Source organism: Protopterus annectens, chromosome 11.part0 (assembly GCF_019279795.1).
Source record: "Protopterus annectens isolate FY-2018-M chromosome 11.part0, PAN1.0, whole genome shotgun sequence".
In the NCBI taxonomy this organism is placed as follows: Eukaryota; Metazoa; Chordata; order Ceratodontiformes; family Protopteridae; genus Protopterus; species Protopterus annectens.
The window spans coordinates 129,253,872-129,274,296 of NC_056745.1; the positions used below are offsets into that span (position 1 = coordinate 129,253,872).

General features: G+C 41.7%; 1 protein-coding gene across 1 annotated transcript in view; it reads left to right on the forward strand.

Annotated features, from left to right (window-relative positions):
• The window catches only part of ADIPOR2 (adiponectin receptor 2), a 402,613-nt gene that overhangs the window by 133,382 nt on the left and 248,806 nt on the right, over positions 1-20,425 (forward strand). The window contains exon 2 of the mRNA XM_044087178.1: positions 17,246-17,483. Coding sequence (XP_043943113.1) covers positions 17,246-17,483 — 238 coding nt within the window. The remainder of the gene's footprint in view (positions 1-17,245; positions 17,484-20,425) is intronic.

The window sequence follows — 20,425 nt, forward strand, 5'->3', positions numbered from 1 at the left end:
GCCTGTCAGTTCCATATGTTAAAATAACACATTTTTGAACTATTAAAGCAAAAGATTTCTACCTTTCCTGACTCTGCCAATTTGAAAGTGTTAGTAGATTTACTGCACTCTACTTGTCAAGTGGCAAAATGCTCTTTGCACTGTGGCTATGATGCACTAGAAACCTTAAGCAGGGCAGCAGTGTCCGGATCTGTCATTAGGAGATGTGCATGGTTGAAGGAACAAACCTCTCCCTGATCATGTCAAGTTTAAATTAATTGATGCACCCTTGCATAAGGACTGCTTGTTTGGAGTAAAAGTAGAAGAGGTGCTTAAAAAGATGGAAGACGAAGCAAAAATCTATGCAAACAGTAAGATTTTTCAGGTTCAGCAGGAATTTCTCCTCTAACCACTGGTCCTTTCTTGCACCTAGCAGATGGGGCCAAGGTAAGCCCCGCAGGGACACCACCCAGGCCCCTATCCTAGGGACAGCAGAGAACCAAACAGTGGACCACTTTCACCCCAAAGGCAGGGAGTTCTAAGCCATCCTTCTATGTCAAAAACTCTCATTGACTCCCTCTGCCCTCCTTTCACTCACCAAAAGCTAGGATCACTCACCAAAAGCTAGGAGAAAGGTTCTCCCCCTCTCTCTCTGTCTCTCTCTCTCTCTCTCTCTCTGCAGAGAAAATTGCCTTTCTTTAACAAAAACCAGTGGGTCTTAAAGATAATTTTTCAGGGATACAAATTCTCTTTCAATGAACTCCCAATTTTAAGAGGGTACCCAGACTTACCTCCAAATCAGTGGGCAGAGGCATTGAAACAAGTAGGCTTTTATTCCAGATTATTCATTGTTCCCAGAAAAGAGGTCACTTGGTGCCCGATCCTGGATCTATCCATTCTGAACACCTCACTGGTGGTCCCCAAATTCAAAATGCTAACTTTGCAGCAGCTGCTGCCAATGCTGACAAAAAATGCCTGGTTAGTGACCCTAGACCTAAAAGATGCATACCTCCACATCCCCATAAGGGAATCCTGCAGGAAATTCCTGTGCTTCAGAGCAGGCTCACAACACTTTCAGTTCTCTGACTACCCTTTGGCTTATCTACTGCTCCCAGGGTATTCATCAAATGCTTAGCCCCGGCCGTAGCATTTTGCAGACAGAGAAATATTCAGATTTACCCTTATCTGGACAATTGCCTCATTCAGACAGAGTGCAAAGAAAAGCTGCTCCAGGACCGTCTCTGTCAAAAACCTCCTAACTTCCTTAACGTTCACCATCAACAAAAAGAAATCTAAGCAAACACCCTCCAGGAGGATCATTTTCTTGGTTCATATCTGTGGCAACAGACTGTATTTATTGATTTGACAGTTGGAGTGAGAATATAAAGTAATGTGAGGTGTATCTGGTTTGCAACTCTGGGAGCAGTGTCTGTCACTACAAACTAGTTGTTCTGTGTACAATTACTTGTTGGTGAAATTTCAAGGGTGCTTTTATGGGAAAATGCCAACACAAGGGGTGTCTGCATTTGCAGGACACTGCCAAACGTTTGAGGGGGCGAAAATAAGTAGACCCTGATTTGTGAATGAAGCATTTAGAAGGATAATTCATTTTAGGTTAGACAGCAGCAAATCAAGCGGAGATTACTGAAAAGAAAGTAATTAACTTTAAGAATGATAAAAAGAGGATATTAGCCTGAATGGCTACTGCCTGGCTACTACTACTAGTGCTGGTTTTATCCCAGCTTCACTGTGCTGAGATGCTATCCTCCTCTGCTTCTTCTCTCACATAGAAGCAAAACATTTTGTAGCACCAATTCCAAGATGAGAAATGGGCCATAGGCTCTTTGGTGATGAACATTCTTGTCCCAGATAATGCAAGGACGTGTAGGCTTGTTGTGACATTTTCCTGGTAGATGCCTTGCACAGCAGCCAGAACAGTCAGGGAAGTCTAACGCAGATACTCACTGCCCAATCGGAAGCAGTCCGGAATTGAAGCTCTCTGCTGCTTCTCCCACCAAGAGCAAAATATAAGCACAAATCCCAAACTGTCACATATGAAGCAGTTATTAGACTTTCCAGTGATTGGCTGTCTTCAGAAAGTAATGTCCATGTGCTCCTCCTCTCACCAGGAGCAAAACAGAATCACTAATCCCAAGATAACTACCGAGTCAGAATGTGTGCTCTCCTTTAATTGGTGGTGTTGAAGTAGATATCGCAGATTTTAAAGTTAAGATGGAAAATGGGTTAATACCCTAAGAGCTCCAGTGTGCAATAAGCAGTTAGATATGGAAGAGGGGGTAACTTAAGCTTTAGCTTTCTAAGTGGAGAGCCACTAATTTTAAAAGAGCAAGACAGATTGGAAGGGGTAGGCACTTTGTATTTTGGTTTTGTGAAATACAATGGGATGGCCAATAAATTTAAATAGTTGAAGAAAAGTGAATTCACAAAATGATACTTTTGGGCTTGCTTACATAGCCAATGAAAGAAGAGAAAAGAAGATATGTGGTCAGGTTAGCACAAGGGGCAGGCAGCTAGACAGACAGTTAAATTTACAACAGTAAAAGAGTAGGGAAAAAGTTAATTTCTGTGCGACTCTTAATTCTCAAATATGCAATTAAAAGCAGAATACAGGTAAAATAGATTGCAAAGAAAAATCAATATATAAAACAGAGAAAGGCAATGAAGCAATACAAAGTACAAGAAAGCAAATACAAACTAACCTTTCCCTTCCAGCAAGCTGTGGCAGACTTTGAGCTTTTCCAGTAATGCCTTGAAGTTTTTTACCCCTTAAATAGAATGTTTAGTTCTTAGCTCCACCATTAGTTCAAAGTTCATTAACTTTAATTGACCTGTTCTAATTTCTGTTGGCTGAGAGCCAATCACTTCCAATTCAGGGCCCTGCCCTTTGGCCTCAGCGCAGCCTTCCCCCCAGGTGTTTACTAAATCAATGGCAGTGGTTGCAGCTTATCTTGACTGCTAGGTTTCTGGGTGTTCCCCTATCTGAAAACAAAACTCAGACTGCCAGAGGCAGATAAAGTTCAAATAGTAAAAAACACACAATAGAGCCACAGTCCACAGCTATCTAAATTGTACTGATGATTCCTAGTACCTGGGCTGTTTGCCTTCCAGGGAACAATCACATCTTTCAGATAGCCTTATCATATAATGACCTCAATTATCCAATTGCACACAGTTTAACACACACATTTGTCCCACCATCAAATGCAACCCATTTTTTATACATTGTAATGCATTTTATTTATACTGCTGTTCCCCTATCTAGACAATCTGCTCCTTACTGCTCCTACCAGGCATCTCCTAGTACAAGCCAGGGATTATGTCCTTGCTCCAGATTAGGCATTACAGCAAATTTCAACAAATGTCAACTTTCCGCAGCCCAGGCCCTGGAGTTCATAGGTGCACATTTGGACATTACTTTTCAGATAGCAAAACTACTACATAACCAGATTATTCACTGTACGGAATTTACGCTTACAGTCCAGTGATCCATCTGATGTCAGCCCATGTCCTTTCCAATATTCTTTACCAACATCTGCAAAGAACATGCAACTTGGTGGATTCATTTTCTGGAAGTGTCCCAGGGCCATTCCGTAGTCCCTCCCTTTACTTAAAGCTGCTGTGACTCAACTAGGGTGAGTGAGGGCCATTGTATGGAGATGATGATCCATGTCACAGGGTCCCATTTAGAGGCCAGTCTTCACTTCAGTGTCCTAGGGATGATAACAGTCCCCTTGATGTTGCAGGCCTTTCAGGATTTCCTCTCTGTAGGGCTAATCTCTATCTAGTGGATAATATATTGGTGGCTGGTACATCAGCAAGCAAGGGAAAATACACTCCTACCCCTTGTGTCAGGAAGCGATGAAAATGCTCCAGTGGGCAATATCTTCCAACTTGTTTTCTGACAGCATTTCACACACCTGGGGGGTCCAACATCCTAGCAGACAGGATGAGCAGGTCTATTTGGCTACCTCACAAGTGGTCTCTCCAGCCAAATTGCTGAAGCTTGTATATTGTTGGTGGGGACAACCATGCTGGGATCTTTGTGCCTCTATCAGTTCCAAATGTAGCAGGTTCTTTGCCCTGATTTCTCCAGAGGAGTCACCAAGAGATGCTTTTATCCGATTGTCCTTCTGGTCTTCTGTATGCATCTCCACCAGTTCCATTAATTCTGAAATTCCTACAGAAAGCATCACAGTGGAAGTACAAGGTCATACTCATTGCCACTTTCTGACCTTGGCAGGTGTGGATCCCGCTTCCTCTGGCCTCATTTGACACGCACTTCTTGGGTGCTGAGTCCAGATCTTCTGTCACACCTGTCCAGAATGCCTCATCTGTAGAACACAGTAAATATAAAATGTCATTAATGCAAGAACAGTACCTCAGGGTCAGGTAGCTACAGAAAGAAGTCGCCTGTTCATATTTGGATAATTGTAAAGTGAAGAGAAACCTCAAGCAAATCAAGGACAACAGCATTACTGCAAAGATGTTGGGATCCATCGTCACTAAGCCATCAATAATATCACAAGAAAAGATCTAAAACGCATTGAGAGAAAGAAAGTATATTACTTTTTCCGGAAAGTAAGCTGACTATAGCAAAGTAAATGTTTCACAGAAGCCTGTATCCATATGGGGTTGTAGAAAAATCCCATTACATAGAGTAGTCTACATTAACAGTAGGAAAAAGAGTTGGAAGTTCCAGTAGGTAAAGTTCCTTAAAAACAATGCCACACCACTAGCCAAACACCATGTCATATTCTCAAGCTGCAGCTCCACAAGGTAAAAGGTACCCCAGGTAAAAAGAACAGAGGAGCAAAAGAACCTTTCCTGATGCAGGCTTTACTATGTATTTACGCAGCTTAGTCAGGAAGCACACAAGTGATAAAAATGCATAAAACTGTTAAAGTAGACCTTCACAGTTATCTCAGAATGTAAGCAAAACTTTGACTTGTCTGACTTGCATATTCTATATTGTATTTTTGATATAGTTTTTACCTGCTTCAGTGAACATTTCTCTCTCTGTGTGTGTGTGTGTGTGTGTGTGTGTGTGTGTGTGTGTGTGTGTGTGTGTGTGTGTGTGTGTGTGTGTGTGTGTGTGTGTGTGTGTGTGTGTGTGTGTGTGTGTGTGTGTGTAGTGTTATAACAAAATGTGTTGCTGGTTTATGTAGTTCAGCATAGCTTAGGGAACAGTACTGCATCCAAAAGCAATGTGCACTCACTCTTGAGAGGCAAGTTTTATGCAAGCACAACAGGTTAGGTGACAACAACGTAAACTGAGCTAATAAAATGTGTGAAACAAATGAAATCTGCAGTCCAAGAGTCCTAAACGCTGTATATAAAATGCAGGTCCTTAATCAATGTCTTGTCCACATTGGCACTCAGCTGCTGGTATTTTACTAACATTTTGGTGGCTTTAATTCTTCTGGTCCCCCCTAAAAAAGGAACTATGTGGGCAATATTAGGTAGTCTTTTTTTCGCCTGATTGTTTTGACCCTGGCCTTGCCTCACTATCTGCAGACAATCAAGGTTGTTCTTTAATCCCTTGAAGAAAAAAAGAGCCCGTATTTTGAAGTCCTGTCTGAGATCAGGAGGAAGGGAAGCTATTCCTGCTGCAAGATAATACAAAGGTCGTATTTTTTTGGATCCTGTGCAAACTTCGGCCCCAGTAGTCCTGATACTGGCCCACTTTTTTCATGAACAGTATTGCCTCTGGTGCTCGATGAATTGTTGATATACAGGGTCTGGTCATCCTTCAGCACAAGGGCAACTGTCTGTGCGAGGTTGTCTGTATTTGACAAAAGTATGATTGCCTTTCCCTGTTAACTCTTGGGTTAAGTAAAGTAGCCACCTTGAGTTATTGCTAATGAGATTACTTTCATCTAGGACCAGAGAAATTTTTGGTTAACCTACTTCAGTGTATCAGACACTGTTCTCTGCTTTCCCATAGTGCAAAATGGAATGTACTTTGGTTGTGCCATCTCTGTCTGTAAGTTATAGGAAGTCTTGAGGGATTGAGGGCAACAGGCCTGAAGCAGGGCTGGCATTAATTGGATTAAACTGTGCAATTGTCGAAGGTCTTTACTCCTTTAGAGGGCTCCCAGTTACTAGAAAAAAAATAACGAACGTACACTACTTAATGCAGTGTGGCAGATAGAAAAAAGATAAAATGCTAATTGCATAAAATCCTTTCCCAGCTGTACGAAGTTGTGATTACCTAAGAAACACCAATACGAATGTTTTTAAAGTTTATATTGTTACAATTGTCAATATAGTCTGCATGCTCATGAATCTAAGATGAACACCAGCTGCCCCTGTCTGAGGGACACGTGAAACCACCTGTGTAAATATGCGGTTTCCCATTCAGTTGTCCAATTTATACTTAAATAGGGTCATTGAGAAGCTCTGCTTTGCACGAATTGGGAGCTTGTTCAAGAGGAGTGGCAACCTCTGAGAGCTGCATCTGTCTCTCAAGCATGTCCTGTTAGTATCGCTAATATCGCAGGCTAAGGTTCCTAGGGAAAGTGAATCATGTCCCATTGGAATGTGCAGCAGCTTCATCAAGGCAGGGTCTGAGACTGCTCTGTAGGCCAGGCACAAGTTGCCTCTAAGCAGTCTGTATAATACTGAGTAAAGTGGCAGGGCCTTCATTCTGCCCATGTAGGTCATGTGTTGTAGGCCCTGAATTTTCCTGGTGAGAAACCTCTGAGGTCTCTCCCATTGCTGCAAATGGGTGAGGTACACACAGAGAGGAGCATTGTACTCTATTATTGGTCTGATCAGAGCAGAGTACAAGAGAGTTATAATCTCTAGCTTTGGATGCTATACCCTTGTGTATGAAGTAAGCAACATAGAAGACCGTCCTTACTACTGTAGACACCTGGTGACCAAAGTTAAGGCTGCTATCAACTTGCGTTCCTAAATTCCTCACCACTGGGTTTGAACTTAGGGGGGTATTATATTTCATAGTTTAGTACTAAGCTAACTGCCCTTGCGAGCCATTTTAAGCCTAGCCAATTATCCCTTGTGAGACTCTAACCCTGCACCTTGTGTTCTTAGCCATTAAACCACCCTCCCACTAATAAACAGCTTCTGCAAGGCTCGAACCCAGGAAGCCTGCACACCATAGACAAAGTGATTTACCACTAAACCATGCTGTAATGTTGTAATTAACAGAGGATTCTCCTTTGCCAAAGGGGATAACACATTTTTTTGCATTTAGTTCAAGTCCATGGCTTTGACACCAGTCATTTGTCTGTGCAAGCCCATTTTTTAGTATGTTGACATCTTTTGGGGATTCGATGATTGCACCCAGTTTGCACTAGTCAGCAAATTTGGTAAGCCATAGGCTATCTATTTTCGTCTGGACCTCTGAAAGATGGATACCAAACAGGGGGTCTAGCACAGATCCTTGTGGAACACCACTGGTAACAGGTCTGCTAGCAGAAGTTGCATCCCCAATTTTTACTGTATGTGTTCTGTTTGTGAGCCACTTGGCAACTCATCTAGTGACATAAGGGTTAATAATTTAACAAGCTAAAAAATGTATTGGTCTACTTCCAGTTTTTTCATACCAAGCGCATCTTAGTCTAACAGAGATTTTTCAGATTTTGTTGAATCCATCCATCTAGTAGTGAGCTACTGTACAGATGTACAAGAATGGAATATTTTAATTATGAATGGTCAACATTTGTATATAAAATATTTAGTAACATAAAACTTGCGTCTGCTTCTAGGTACTGCTAGGCTAGGAAAGTCTGCTGTGTATTTGTGTGAAACAGATATTGGTCACAGTAATGTATTTCAATTTTCTATCACTGTCCAACAACTGAAGTGCATAGAGTCAGTGAAGGGACTGCAATTTGTGAGCAAAGAGACATTCTGTGGATGAAGTAACTGATCCTTTCTGTTAGTTGGTCAAGATGACCATTCTTTTATCTGGCTTTGCAAGGCTGATGTGCATTTGTATAAAATAAAAGTGAAAATACACTATGGTATTTTGTTTGACAATCCGACATCCAAGGTGTATGTAGTCAGTAAGTGGCTGTAATCAGTGGTACAGAAGCCATCTATGGGTAAATGTGAGTAATCCTTGTTGCTGTTTGATCATAGATGTACAGTCCTTGATCTGGCTTCCCAAGAGCAGTGTCACTGTGTGCATGCCCATGTGTGTGTCTTTCTCTTAGCTGTGGTCTCCTTTGTGTAGAGTTTGCATACATTCATTTTTATCTTTGTGGAGTTCATCTGGACATTTAGTCTCTTCCATAACACCAAAAGATATGACATAGATAATTGGCATTCCTCCGGTTTATATTGATATGCATGTAGTGTGTGTGTGCATGTGTAAAAAATAATCACCAGTTTTGTCATGGATGAGCATATGCTTTGCACAAACACAAATCTGACTAGCAGTAAAAAAGAAAATAGTTGTCAAGTGATACTCTTTCAAAATTAAGGTATAAAATGCATCATAGACCACATTGACCCATCCAGACCTGTATAAGGAGACTTGACCTGAGTCTAGGGGGGGGGGGTGGGGGGGGGGTGCTGTCATCAACAGCTGTCTTTAGGCCCATCTAATTTAAATTTAAAATCGGTCCCGTCAGGGAAGTTTGGTGCCTATATTCTGAAGATTGACACAATAAGGTAAACATTTTGTGTACTAGTCTTGCATTCTCCCTTTGTATTTTTACCATTCATTAAATGCCAGAAATTCAGCTCCTTTACTCATTTTTCCGGGGTTGCTTCTAACTTGTTTTAAATACAGTACCCCCTTGGGAAAGTGCCATGTTGTGGTAGTAAGGGAATAGGGCAGCAGTTCAAGAGAAGTGTGAAACTTTGCAAATTTAAGTCTCATTCCATTCGATTTTAAACTGGCTTGTTGGGACACTCCATTTAAGGATAGCAATAGGATGAAATTTGATTGACTGTCTTCCTGGAATAGTCCTTTTAATCCTTCTGCTGTAGGAAGAGTGGAAATAATTACAAAATCACTGGCATCTTTTGTGATGGTAGACAGGCTTCAGGAAAATATGGTTAGTAGTAGGTCATGCTAGAATTTTGGCTGAATGTACCTGCTTTGTACTTATTTTCAGTAGCATAACTCTCATCCAGCAGATAACGCATGCAGCATTGGTATCACTCTGGCCTGTGATGCTGCTTGTTAGACCTCCACATTCTTGATGGGATCAGCATTTTAACAAACTAGACTATAATTCCTTCCCCCCAAGACTGGTGAGACTGCATCAGCCTGTTATTCCCACCACCACCTCGCCCACCTCTTCCATATAGGGTTACCACCTGTCCCACTTTGTGAGGGACAGTCCCTCTTTGGGCAGTTGTGTTTTACAATAAATTGTAAAAATGGCAAATGTCCTGTGATATTGGGCAAAATATTTCCTATATTTTATGTAATAGTTGCATAAAACAGTTATTCTGTATCTGAAACACCTAAATGTTATAAGAAACAGAATAAGCAACTAAAATGCTACAAGAATAAGCTTTTATTTAGGTAAAAAAGTGAAGTTCTGTCCCTTGTACTGGCCATGGGTACGTTTTGACCTGCAAAATCTGATGGTTGTACCACAATTGTCCCACTTTGGGCGTTTGATGGGTCTTCTGAGGCATAGATAGTTTTATGCCTTTATGCTGCAGAACCAGGCTGGCTCTATTGGAGTGTTCTCCTCCTGATGGTGAAGTTGCCTTTGAAGATTGTGTGCATCTGTGGTGCTGGTTTGGGGGGGGGTCTTTGGAAGTCATTCCTAAGACAAAGGAATGGAGAAGTGAAGGGTTGTGGCAAGTTTGGCAGATTCCAGAAGGATTTCAGGAAGCAGTCTTTCACAGAAGGAAAACTGGATAGCAGATCACTTTTCAAAAGGCTTCTTTTATCAGTTTTAACCCCTTTATTTCTACCGTAAGTTTGTTTTACAGGCTACACAAGGGGAGAAAAGCAACAGACTGTGGGCAGCTAATCATTCTAAGCTTTTATGTCTTTAGAAAGTGCTTCAGATACCAAGGTCCAGTTTGCCAGAAATGGTAGTAGCTTAGGTTTATATTAAAGATCTCATCGCATTTACTGAATTGGGCAGGGGAAATTTCCTTGTTTCCCTGATGTCCTGGACAGATTTTCCATATCAGTAGGACTACTAGTATGGGAGGTCGGCATAATGATTAAGGTGTTTACCTTACAAACACAAGGTGCAGGGTTTGATTCTGACATTGGGTACTTGGCTAGGCTTAAAATGGCCCACAAGTGCAGTTAGCCTAGTACTAATCTATGAACCTATGACTAACAGCTTGCATCTTTCCTGAAATTAAGCAATATGCCCAGTGTGTCTCACCCAGTCGACAATGGTAAGTAAATTTAAGTAGGGGACAAAGTCTATTGCAGATGTGGATATGGTGGAAAATGGGTGTGCCCAGCAAAAGACCCGCACAGGCACCAGAAGAATGTATAGATTCCACATGGAAGGCAAGATCACAATTTAGGTACTAAAGTGAAGAAGCAACACACGGCACTGCCATCATGGCATCCCAAATTAAACAGGATGTACAACAAAAGGAAAAAAAAAATATGGCAAAAATCAGGAAGGGTAATTCCCATAAAGATAAAAACTGTCATCAAAGTAAATAGGCCACTAAGAGCACTAATTAGGTCATGCAAAGAGAAGTTTGAGGTTAAAACATCCTCCCAGGTGAAAGATGATCATAAAGCCTTCTACAGCTATGGTAGAAACCTCAAGGCAGCACACCGCAGTGTGCTAAACTGGTGGTTAATGGTGCCACATTTACTGAGCCTGGTGATGCAATGAACCTGTGTGTGGACAAATTAATTTCCAATTTTACCCCCTCTCACCCCCAACAATCCCCTCAATAATACCCTCAAACTTAACCCTGCCAACTATAAGTAGGCAGCATGTACCAACTTCACACACTAAAACCAAGAACATGGCCTCAGTGAGCCCAGGTAACATCCCAAGATACCTCCTGAATAGTCTAAAATACAATTTATCGGGAACCCCTGGATTCATTATTTAACTATAGGCTTAAAACAGCCTTTGTGCCATGTGAATGGAGGACTGCAACGGTCATCCCCCTTCATAAGGGAGACCTTCAACAGATCTTGAAAAGTACAGAGCCATTAGTCTGACTAGTCTTATTTGCAAGGCCATCATGGGGAAGAATTATCATGGAAATTATCAGCAAGGTCCTAGGAGACCTCCAGACACTGGAGCCATCCCAGTTTGGCTTTTGTAAAGGAAGGTCACACTTACAGAATCTGGTGGGCTTTGAAAAGGGCACTAAAAGAATGGATGAACCCAGCCACTTGGGTATGCACAAGCCAGTGCATTTCTTTGTGCCGGTCCAAAGCCTGAATAAATGGGGAGGATTACGTCGGGAAGGGTATCTGGTGTAAAACCTCTGCCAAATAACATATGCGGACAACAATACAGATTTCCATACCAGATTGGTTAAGGCCCTGGTTAACAATGACTGCCCACCAGTACTGTTGGCCAACAGGGTGCTGGCAGAAATTGGGCTACTGTTGGCCAAAGGAGAAGAGGAGGAAGGCAAGTCCGAAAGCAGAAAGAGAGTAGGAAGGTTAGGAGTGTAGTAGTGAGGGTAGGAACTTTGAATGCTGGCAGTTTGACTGGTATAGGGAGGGAGCTAGCTGATATGCTGGAGAGAAGGAAGGTTGATATATTGTGTATGCAAGAGACAAGATGGAAGGGGAGTAAGGCCAGGTGTATAGGAGGCGGGTTCAAATTCTATCATGGTGTGAATGGGAGGGGGAAATGGGGTAGGGGTTATCCTGAAGGAGCAGTATGCCAAGAGTGTTTTGTAGGTGAAAAGAGTGTCCGATAGTGATGTTTATGAAGCTGGAAATTGATGGTCTAATGATAGTGCATACGCTCCGCAAGTTGGGTGTGCGATGGATGAGAGAGAAATTTTGGAGTGAGTTGGATGAAGTGGCGGTGCGTGTATCCAAGGATGAGAGACTGTTGATTGTAGCGGATTTCAATGGGCATGTTGGTGAAGGGAACAGAGGGGACGAGGAAGGGATGGGGCAGGTATGGTGTTAAGGAGAGGAATGTAGAAGGTCTGATGGTAGTGGATTTTGTGAAAAGGATGGACATGGCTGTGGTGAATACATATTTTAAGAAGAGGGAGGAGCATAGGGTGACGTACAAGAGTGGAGGAAGATGCACACAGGTGGATTATATCCTATGCAGGAGGGCCAGTCTGAAGGAGATTGGAGACTGTAAAGTGGTGACCGGGGAAAGTAGTTAGGCAGCATAGAATGGTGGTCTGTAGGATGATGGTGATCAAGAAGAGGAGGACAAGTGCGAGAGCAGTGCCAAGGATCAAATGGTGGAAGTTGAAAAAGGGTGATTGTAATGTGGAGTTCAGGGAAGAGTTAAAACAGGCACTGGGGGGCAGGAAGAGTTACCGAATAGCTGGGTAGCTACAACAGAGATGGTAAGGGAGACAGCTAGAAAGGTCCTTGGTGTGACATCTGGACAGAGGAAGGAGCACAAGGAGACCTGGTGGTAGGATGAGGAAGTACAGGAGAGTATACAGAGGAAGAGGCTGGCAAAGAAGTGGGATTGTCAGAGATGAAAGTAGACTGGAGTATAAGGAGATGAGCATGGCAAAGAGAGAGGTGGCAAAGGATAAGGCATATGGAGAGTTGTATGAAAGGTTGAACACTAAAGAGGAAGAAAAGGAACTGTACCGATTAGCTAGACAGAGTGTCTGAGCTGGGAAAGATGCGCAGCAGGTAAGGGTGATAAGGGATAGTGAGGGAAACGTACTCAGAAGCGAGGAGAGTGTGTTGAGCATATGGAAAGAGTACTTTGAGGGGCTGATGAATGAAGAGAATGAGAGAGAGAAGGTTGGATGATGTGGGGATAGTGAATCAGGAAGTGAAACAGATTAGCAAGGAGGAAGTAAGGACAGCTGTGAAGAGGATGAAGAATGGAAAGGCTGTTGGTCCAGATGACATACTAGTGGAAGCATGGAGTTTTTAACCAGATTGTTTAATGAAATCTTGGAAATTCAGAGGATGCCTGAGGAGTGGAGAAAGTGTTTTGGTACATATTTTTAAGAATAAGGGTGATGTGCAGAGCTGTAGTAACTGCAGAGGGATAAAACTGATCAATCACAGCTTGAAGTTATGGGAAGGAGTAATGGAAGCTAGGTTTAGAAGGGAGGTGGTGATTAGCAGTATGGTTTCATGCCAGGAAAGAGCACTGCAGCACTACAGATGCGATGTTTGCTCTGAGTGTTGATGGAGAAGTATAGAGGAGATCAGAAGGCATTGCATTGTGTCTTTGTGGACTTGGAGAAAACATATGATAGGGTGCCTAGAGAGGAGTTGTGTTATTGTATGAGGAAGTTGGGAGTGGCAGAAAAGTATGCAAGAGTGGTACAGGATATGTACGAGGGTAGTGTAAGTAGTGAGGTCTGCAGTGGGAGTGACAGATGCATTTAAGGTGGAGGTGGGATTACATCAAGGATCAGCTCTGAGCCCTTTATTTTCAGTGGTGATGGACAGGTTGACAGATGACATCAGACAGGAGGCCCCATGGACTATGTTGTTTGCAGATGACATTGTGATCTGTAGTGAGAGTAGGGGCTAGGTTGAGCAGACCTTGGAGAGGTGTAGATATGCTCTAGAGAGGAGAGGAATGAAGGTCAGCAGGACTAAGGCAGAATGTGTGTGAATGAGAGGTAGGATAGTGGAATGCTGAGGATGCAGGGAGTAGAATTGATGAAGGTGGATGAGTTTTAAGTACTTGGGATCAACAGTTCAGAGTATTGGTGAGTGTGGAAGAGGTGAAGAGAGTACAGGCAGGGTGGAGTGGGTGGAGAAGAGTGTGAGGAGTGATGGTGGCATTGACAAAAAGGCAGAAGTCAGAGCTGGAAGTGGTAGAGTTAGATGTTGAGATTTGCACTGGGTGTGACAAGGATGGACAGGATTAGGAATCCGTATATTAGAGGGTCAGCTCAGGTTGGACAGTTTGGAGCCAAAGTCAGAGAGGCAAAATTGTGTTGGTTTGGACGTGCTGAGGAGGGATGTTGGGTATTGTGGGAGAAGGATGCTAAGGCTGGAGCTGCCAGGTAAGAGGAAAAGAGGAAGACCTATGATGAGGTTTGTGGATGTTGAGAGAGGACATGCAGGTGGTTTGTGTGACAGAGCAAGATGCAATGGATAGGAAGAAATGGAAACTGATGAGCCACTGTGGTGACCCCCTAAAGGGAACAGCCAAAAGTGAAGAAGACTAAAGGAATGGATGAGGGGCAAACTGCATACTGCCTACTTTGATCTAGCTAAGGCATTTGATACAGTACCCCACTTGGGTATTGTCAACAAATGTAACAGAACTAGGTGTAAACCCTTTTGTATAACACTGTGGATAGCTAGTTTAGCTCACTGATATGATCCAGGAGATTAGAATTGGTGAAGCCATCTCCACAAAGAGGCTGTTCACCTGTGGCATCCCCAGGCCATTGAGCTAGGCATCTTTGGCATCTACCTCTTGGATGTTAAACCCAATGTCAAAAGCCTATGGCTAACTATTTTATTATTTTACATTTGTTGACCGGGATCATCTGGATTCATGTCCATTTTCAGCGGAGGCCCAGGAAGAAAAGCTCCAAGGTAAGCAGCTACAATTAAAAACAATGAAAACATATTACAAATATGGTATAGACAAAGAATACATAAGCAGACATGACTAGACAAGTTCAACAGGTTAGCGTTACTCCCTGGTGACAGCCTGGGGTAAGTTCAACAGTAATCTGATAGATTTTTCACATTCTTGATGAGTTAGCCAGGCTTGTTGCAGTGGCAAAGCCAGTTTAGTGCCAGATGTTGTTTGAGTCTAGTTTTAAATTGGCCTAGGGAAGAGAGCAAAGTAATATCAGCTGGAAGTGAGTTCCAGGCTCTGCCTGCAGAGCTTGCAAAGAGGCAATCACCAGCTGCATTGTTAATTTTCATTGTCTGAATTAGTAGTCTGTTCGAGGATCGAAGCAGTCGGATTGTTTTAGGGGGGTAAGATTTAAGTGCTGGAGTGTTATCCAGATTATTAAGGATTTTATTAGCCATAATCAGTAGGTTATATTGGATTAGACTGGGTAGTTCAAGCCACCCAAGATGGTTAAGATTGCAGTGGTGTGCCCTAAAAGGCAGGCCAATGGCAAACCTGGCAATGTGATTATAACGGGTTGAGAGTTTAAGCACAGTCTTGTTTGGATTAGAGAGCAGGGGGGATGCATATAGAAGTGTGAAAGTAGGTGAGAGCGAGCTATGGCAATTTTGGCTGGAGGGGTGAGGGAGGCTTTTATTCTGTAATGTGACCCTAGTTTTTTATTTGTATTTGATCGATTGGTTTACATATAGGTCAAATTTTAGGTGATCAATAATGACACCTAATAGTTCTGTAGAGGGGTCAGGGGAGATTGTTGTGCCATCATTTGCATTTTTGGTAAAAGCAGCAGACCTTTGTGTTGGTGAGAATAACAGCATTTTAGTTTTTTGGGAATTTAGTATCAATCGACGCTCAGAGCCGGTTTTCTATAGTATTAAAGGTGGACTGGGTAGCAGACCATAAATCTGTAGGAGATGTAGCTGAGTAAATCAGGTTGGAGTTGTCAGCATATTGGATACAGCTGACATTTGTGACGACCCTATACAAGTTGTTAATAAAGATGAAAAACAGTAGGGGCCCAAATATGGAGCCTTGTGGTACTCCAAGGGTGTTGGGTAGTAGGTTAGAGAGCTTGTTCTGCCAAAGAACAGCCTGCTGTCTCCCATTGAGGTAGGATATAAATTATTGAAGGGCTTTAGAATACAGACAAAGTTTATGGGGTGTGAATCAGAAGTTGGTGGACAACCATGTCAAATTTCTTGGAAAGATCCAAGAAGAGGGCCGAGGATATGCGGTTATTGTTTATGGTATTGGTAAAAGCAAGTAGGGCTGAGGTAGTGCTGTGGTTTGGACGGAAGCCGTGTTTGGTATCTGCCATGAGGTGATTCTGGATTAGGTGGTGCATGAATTGTTTGTGTATACATTTTTCCATAATCTTTGCAAGAGGAGAAAGTATAGCTATTGGTCTATAATTGGAGAATTCAGTGAAGGAGCCTCCTTTATGTAGTGGGATGTTTTCCAACCAAGTTTGTAGATTGCAAACTGGGAGCAGTCCGTGAATCTGCCCAAGACAAGAATGCCCTTCAGGAAGGTATAATACAGGCAAACACTTGGTTGAAAGCCATGGCTTAAAACTCAGTACCAAGAAATGTATTCTAGTACCTTTTAGGAAGTGTGCCACCCTGGGTAACTACATCATCAAACACCCTTAAATGTTGATTCAGTAATTTGGGATCTGGGAACTTGGCTTCAGTCAACATGTGTCCTAGGTAGTAAGAAAATACTTGTATGTCACTCAACTTGTAAGCAAGAGCATGGCATGTAGATTCAGAGAGGTCATTGTACCACTGTACTTGGCCCTCGTCAAGCCCGTCAGAGAGAGTAATGCCCCCTTTTGTATGCATCTGCAGTTGCTGCATGTGTCTGGTCAATGTCCACAAAGGTTCCCTACAAAAATAAAACAGGGAGTAAACACAATCTCCTATGCTGATCACCTCAGAGTCATGTCTCTCTCTACTTGGTGTCGTAGAGATTTCTGAGAGGTGATCTTTGCCTGGCATACAAGGCATCTCTGGACTTTGTTTTGATGAATCTTTGCATATCCATAAAACAGGCAGCATCAGAACTACTAGATTAAAAGATCTAAATTTTGCTTGCAACATAAATAGGGCTTGATGGAGTGAGACTTCTCAAAATGCTTGTTCTCTGGAACAGGCTTTTCATCTATGTTAAGCAGAGTTCCTCCCTATTCCTGTTTAAGCACAACTTGGACCAGTGGATGGGTAGTCAGAAATTCACCCCTAGCATGTCTGCTTCGTCTGTGATGGATGAAGTCAGTAAATCACACCCATAAATCCAATATAAATCAAATTTGTGGGTCACATTTGGGTTGCATGGCTAAGCTTTTAAGGGCCTTAGTTCTAATTAGCCTGGTATGCAGCTAAGAACTTATCCATGCAGCAGGGGATTGATCACCATTAGACCCAAAATGCATTGTTTTATTTTCTTGATTTTTGCTTGCTTGAAGGTAGGGTAGTGTAATGAATGCACACTGTCACTAAATGTGTTCATATAACTGCACATGTTATTCTATATAGATATTTATCTCTAGTTTAAACCTGTTTTGCTTCTCTCTCTCTTGCTTGTTTTTCTGTCGCATCCAGGTCTGGGAAGGACGATGGCGGGTTATTCCTCATGATGTGCTTCCTGACTGGCTTAAGGACAATGATTTTCTACTTCATGGCCACAGACCTCCTATGCCTTCTTTCCGGGCATGTTTCAAAAGCATCTTCAGGATCCACACAGAGACAGGAAACATCTGGACACACCTGCTAGGTAAAGCGATTGTTTATGCTTGTATTTACTTTGCTTCTCTTGTTCATAGTAGATTTGTTTTTAGTTGTGTGTTCATAATGTGCATGTTTTTAATATAATCCTTTTAGTTTTTCTTGCTTAAGTGGAAGTTAATCTCATAGTAGCAAATAAAGTGCTATTTTGCAGACATCCGTAGTTAAGAGCCAGAAATGCTGGCAAAACTGATGCTGCCACTGTGACTTTTCTAACTACATCTTTAGATGTCTTGTTCGAGCCATTGTGATTTTCACTGCTTTTGAAACCTACACAGGTGAAAGTGTTCTTTAGGGACACAACTAATATTACAACATATTGGTAGTAACTTTGCAAATGCATGATCATGGGAGTTCGTGGAAGGGAAATAAACCATCTCTTCCTAGCAGCTTTAACCAGTTCTCAAGGTCTCTTGCTGTTATAATTAGCCCACTTAGTACTTCAGGTAACATTTTTGATGATTAGAAGCATATACCCCATCAAACGACTGGCAGCAGAATAAAACGCCTGCAAGTTCTCAAGAGTAGTAAATTCCAGGGTAGCAGGAAAAGGAGTGATATCTGCTGATTAAGGTCAGTCTGAATTTTTCCTTTCAACATAACTGAACATTGTGGATCTTCTGTTGGTGATAGAAAGGTAGTCTCTGCAAAATGGATAAAAGAGAACAAGAGTTGAAACTGTAATGTTTATATATTTCTTGTAGAAATCAACACTTTTCTCCACTGTACACTTTTACAGAGTTAAGGTGAGATGCGGTTCCACCACATTCTTGCTTAATTATTGAAACATTTTGCTCATTCAGCAAGTGGTAACTCTCTCTCATTGAGACTACTGAAGTAAAGTCACACCTGAAGTTTACAAAAACTGTAATTTTGTAATATGGCATTATACAAGTTTAATTAAAACTAAAGATTTTGCCCCATTTTCTTTTAGGGACTCTGACCACTCTTGTATATCCGTTCAAAGTTTTTAGGTTGAAATGATGATGATCCAGGTCACTCCACCCAAATTTACCTCCTCCTTCAGGGGGTCATAATTTTATTCTTGATTTTTCTTTTGCAGAATGGTTTAATTCTCAAGTTGTAGGCTAAATGTTAGGACTGACCTGAGGAAGAGAAGCTGGGGGAATCCAGAGTCAGTCAGTACTTTACTTGTGCAGGGAATTGGTTCCAGTACTTCCCCGCTATAAGAAAATGCATTGCGACTGAGCTGTCAAATGCTGATATTTTGGTAAACACTACATTAGTACTGTTATTTCTGTAGTTAGTCGCATCCTCCTTCCATAGAGTAAAGTAGAGTGGTCGTCTTTATTTAAGAAGTGTATGTGTGTGTGTGTGTTTCTGTCGAGTGGTTTAGTTAAAATGTGAATTGTATTTTCTTAACCCAAAACTGAAGACCGAAAATTGATAATGCTAAAATAGAATATTTTTGATACTGGTAAAATAGAAAGACAAATACAAACCAGTATACTTGGCACTACCCAAAATAACAGCTTTATTAGATAAGAACTTTCATCTCAAATAATTTACTGAGACGACTTCAGGCAAACTGAAAACTGACACAAAACTGAAATCCTTCAATATCAGTAAAATAAGACAAATAACGTACAATTCTGTACTTCATGTTTGTTTTTGAACTTTTTCATGTTTATTTAATTGCATTTCCTTAAAAATTTGCATTTTGTCTCTTAGTGTTAATGCAAATAGCGTTACAAAGGAATAGTAGTGTTCAGTCAATTACTAACTGTAAGTTTGTGTGTTTTGAGTGTGAAATTTTTATAGTGGATGTAGGTGTATAATTATAAGACGTGTGTGTCTGTGAGAGAATGTGCTAAAGTGTATGTTTGCTTCTTTGCATCATGTCTCTGATAAATGCAAGGTACAATGGAGCAAGATCTACATAAAATGGGTTTAAGGGTGTGTCTCCCTTTTCCCCACTGTTGTATCTAGGTTTTAGTGTGTGTGTATGTTTATATACAGTGGATATAAAAAGGGTACACACCCCTGTTAAATTGCCAGGTTTTTGTGATATATAAAATGAGACCACAATAAATCATTTCAAAACTTTTCCCACCTTTAATGTGACCTGTAACCTTTTTAATTCATTTGAAAAACAAACAAATGTGTTAGGGGAAAAAATATAAAAAAAAAATGTACAATATGCTGGTTGCATACGTGTGCACATCTTTAAACTAATACTTTGTTGTGTGTGCGCACACCCTTAAACTAATACTTTGTTGAAGCACCTTTTGATTTAATTACAGCATTTTATATTTGTCGCCTCACAGTAAAACATCCTGTTCGATTCTCAGCTAGAGCGTCTTCTATGTGGAGACTTGCGTGAATGGGCGTGCCTTCGTTAAAGGTTGTGCGCCTTTGCTGGCAACTCGGTACGTAAAAATGTACTGCCAGTCATTAGCGGACTGGAGTTCCACTGTGGCGACCCCTAACCGGGAAATGCCGAAAGACACAACAACAGCATTTTATAGTGTCTGTGTGTGTCTTACATGAGTATTTTCAAACATCCGTTTGGTGAAGGGGTGGTGCTGTATGTTGTATGGATAGCCAAAATGTCACTGTATATTTTATCAAGATAGGTGATTGGGTTGTTGGAGGGAGTGTGTTTGTGTCTATGTGGATAGGTGAGGAGATGGGGTTTGTATGTATGTATGCATATATATATATATATATATGTGTGTACTTGTGCATTTTAGCCATAGGGTTGGGGTTAGGTGAGAGGTTAGTGTGCGTGTTTGTGCATGTGAGTGTATCTTGTGTAGTGGCAGTGTTATGGGAAGTGATTTTTTTTTTTTAAGGTAAGATGTGTTAGCTCCCTTTACTAATAGGAGACCCCTGCCCACCATCCCGTAACACTACCACTTTTCAGACGACTATGAGGTTAGTGTTATGGGAGTTTAGGGTGAGGATTGG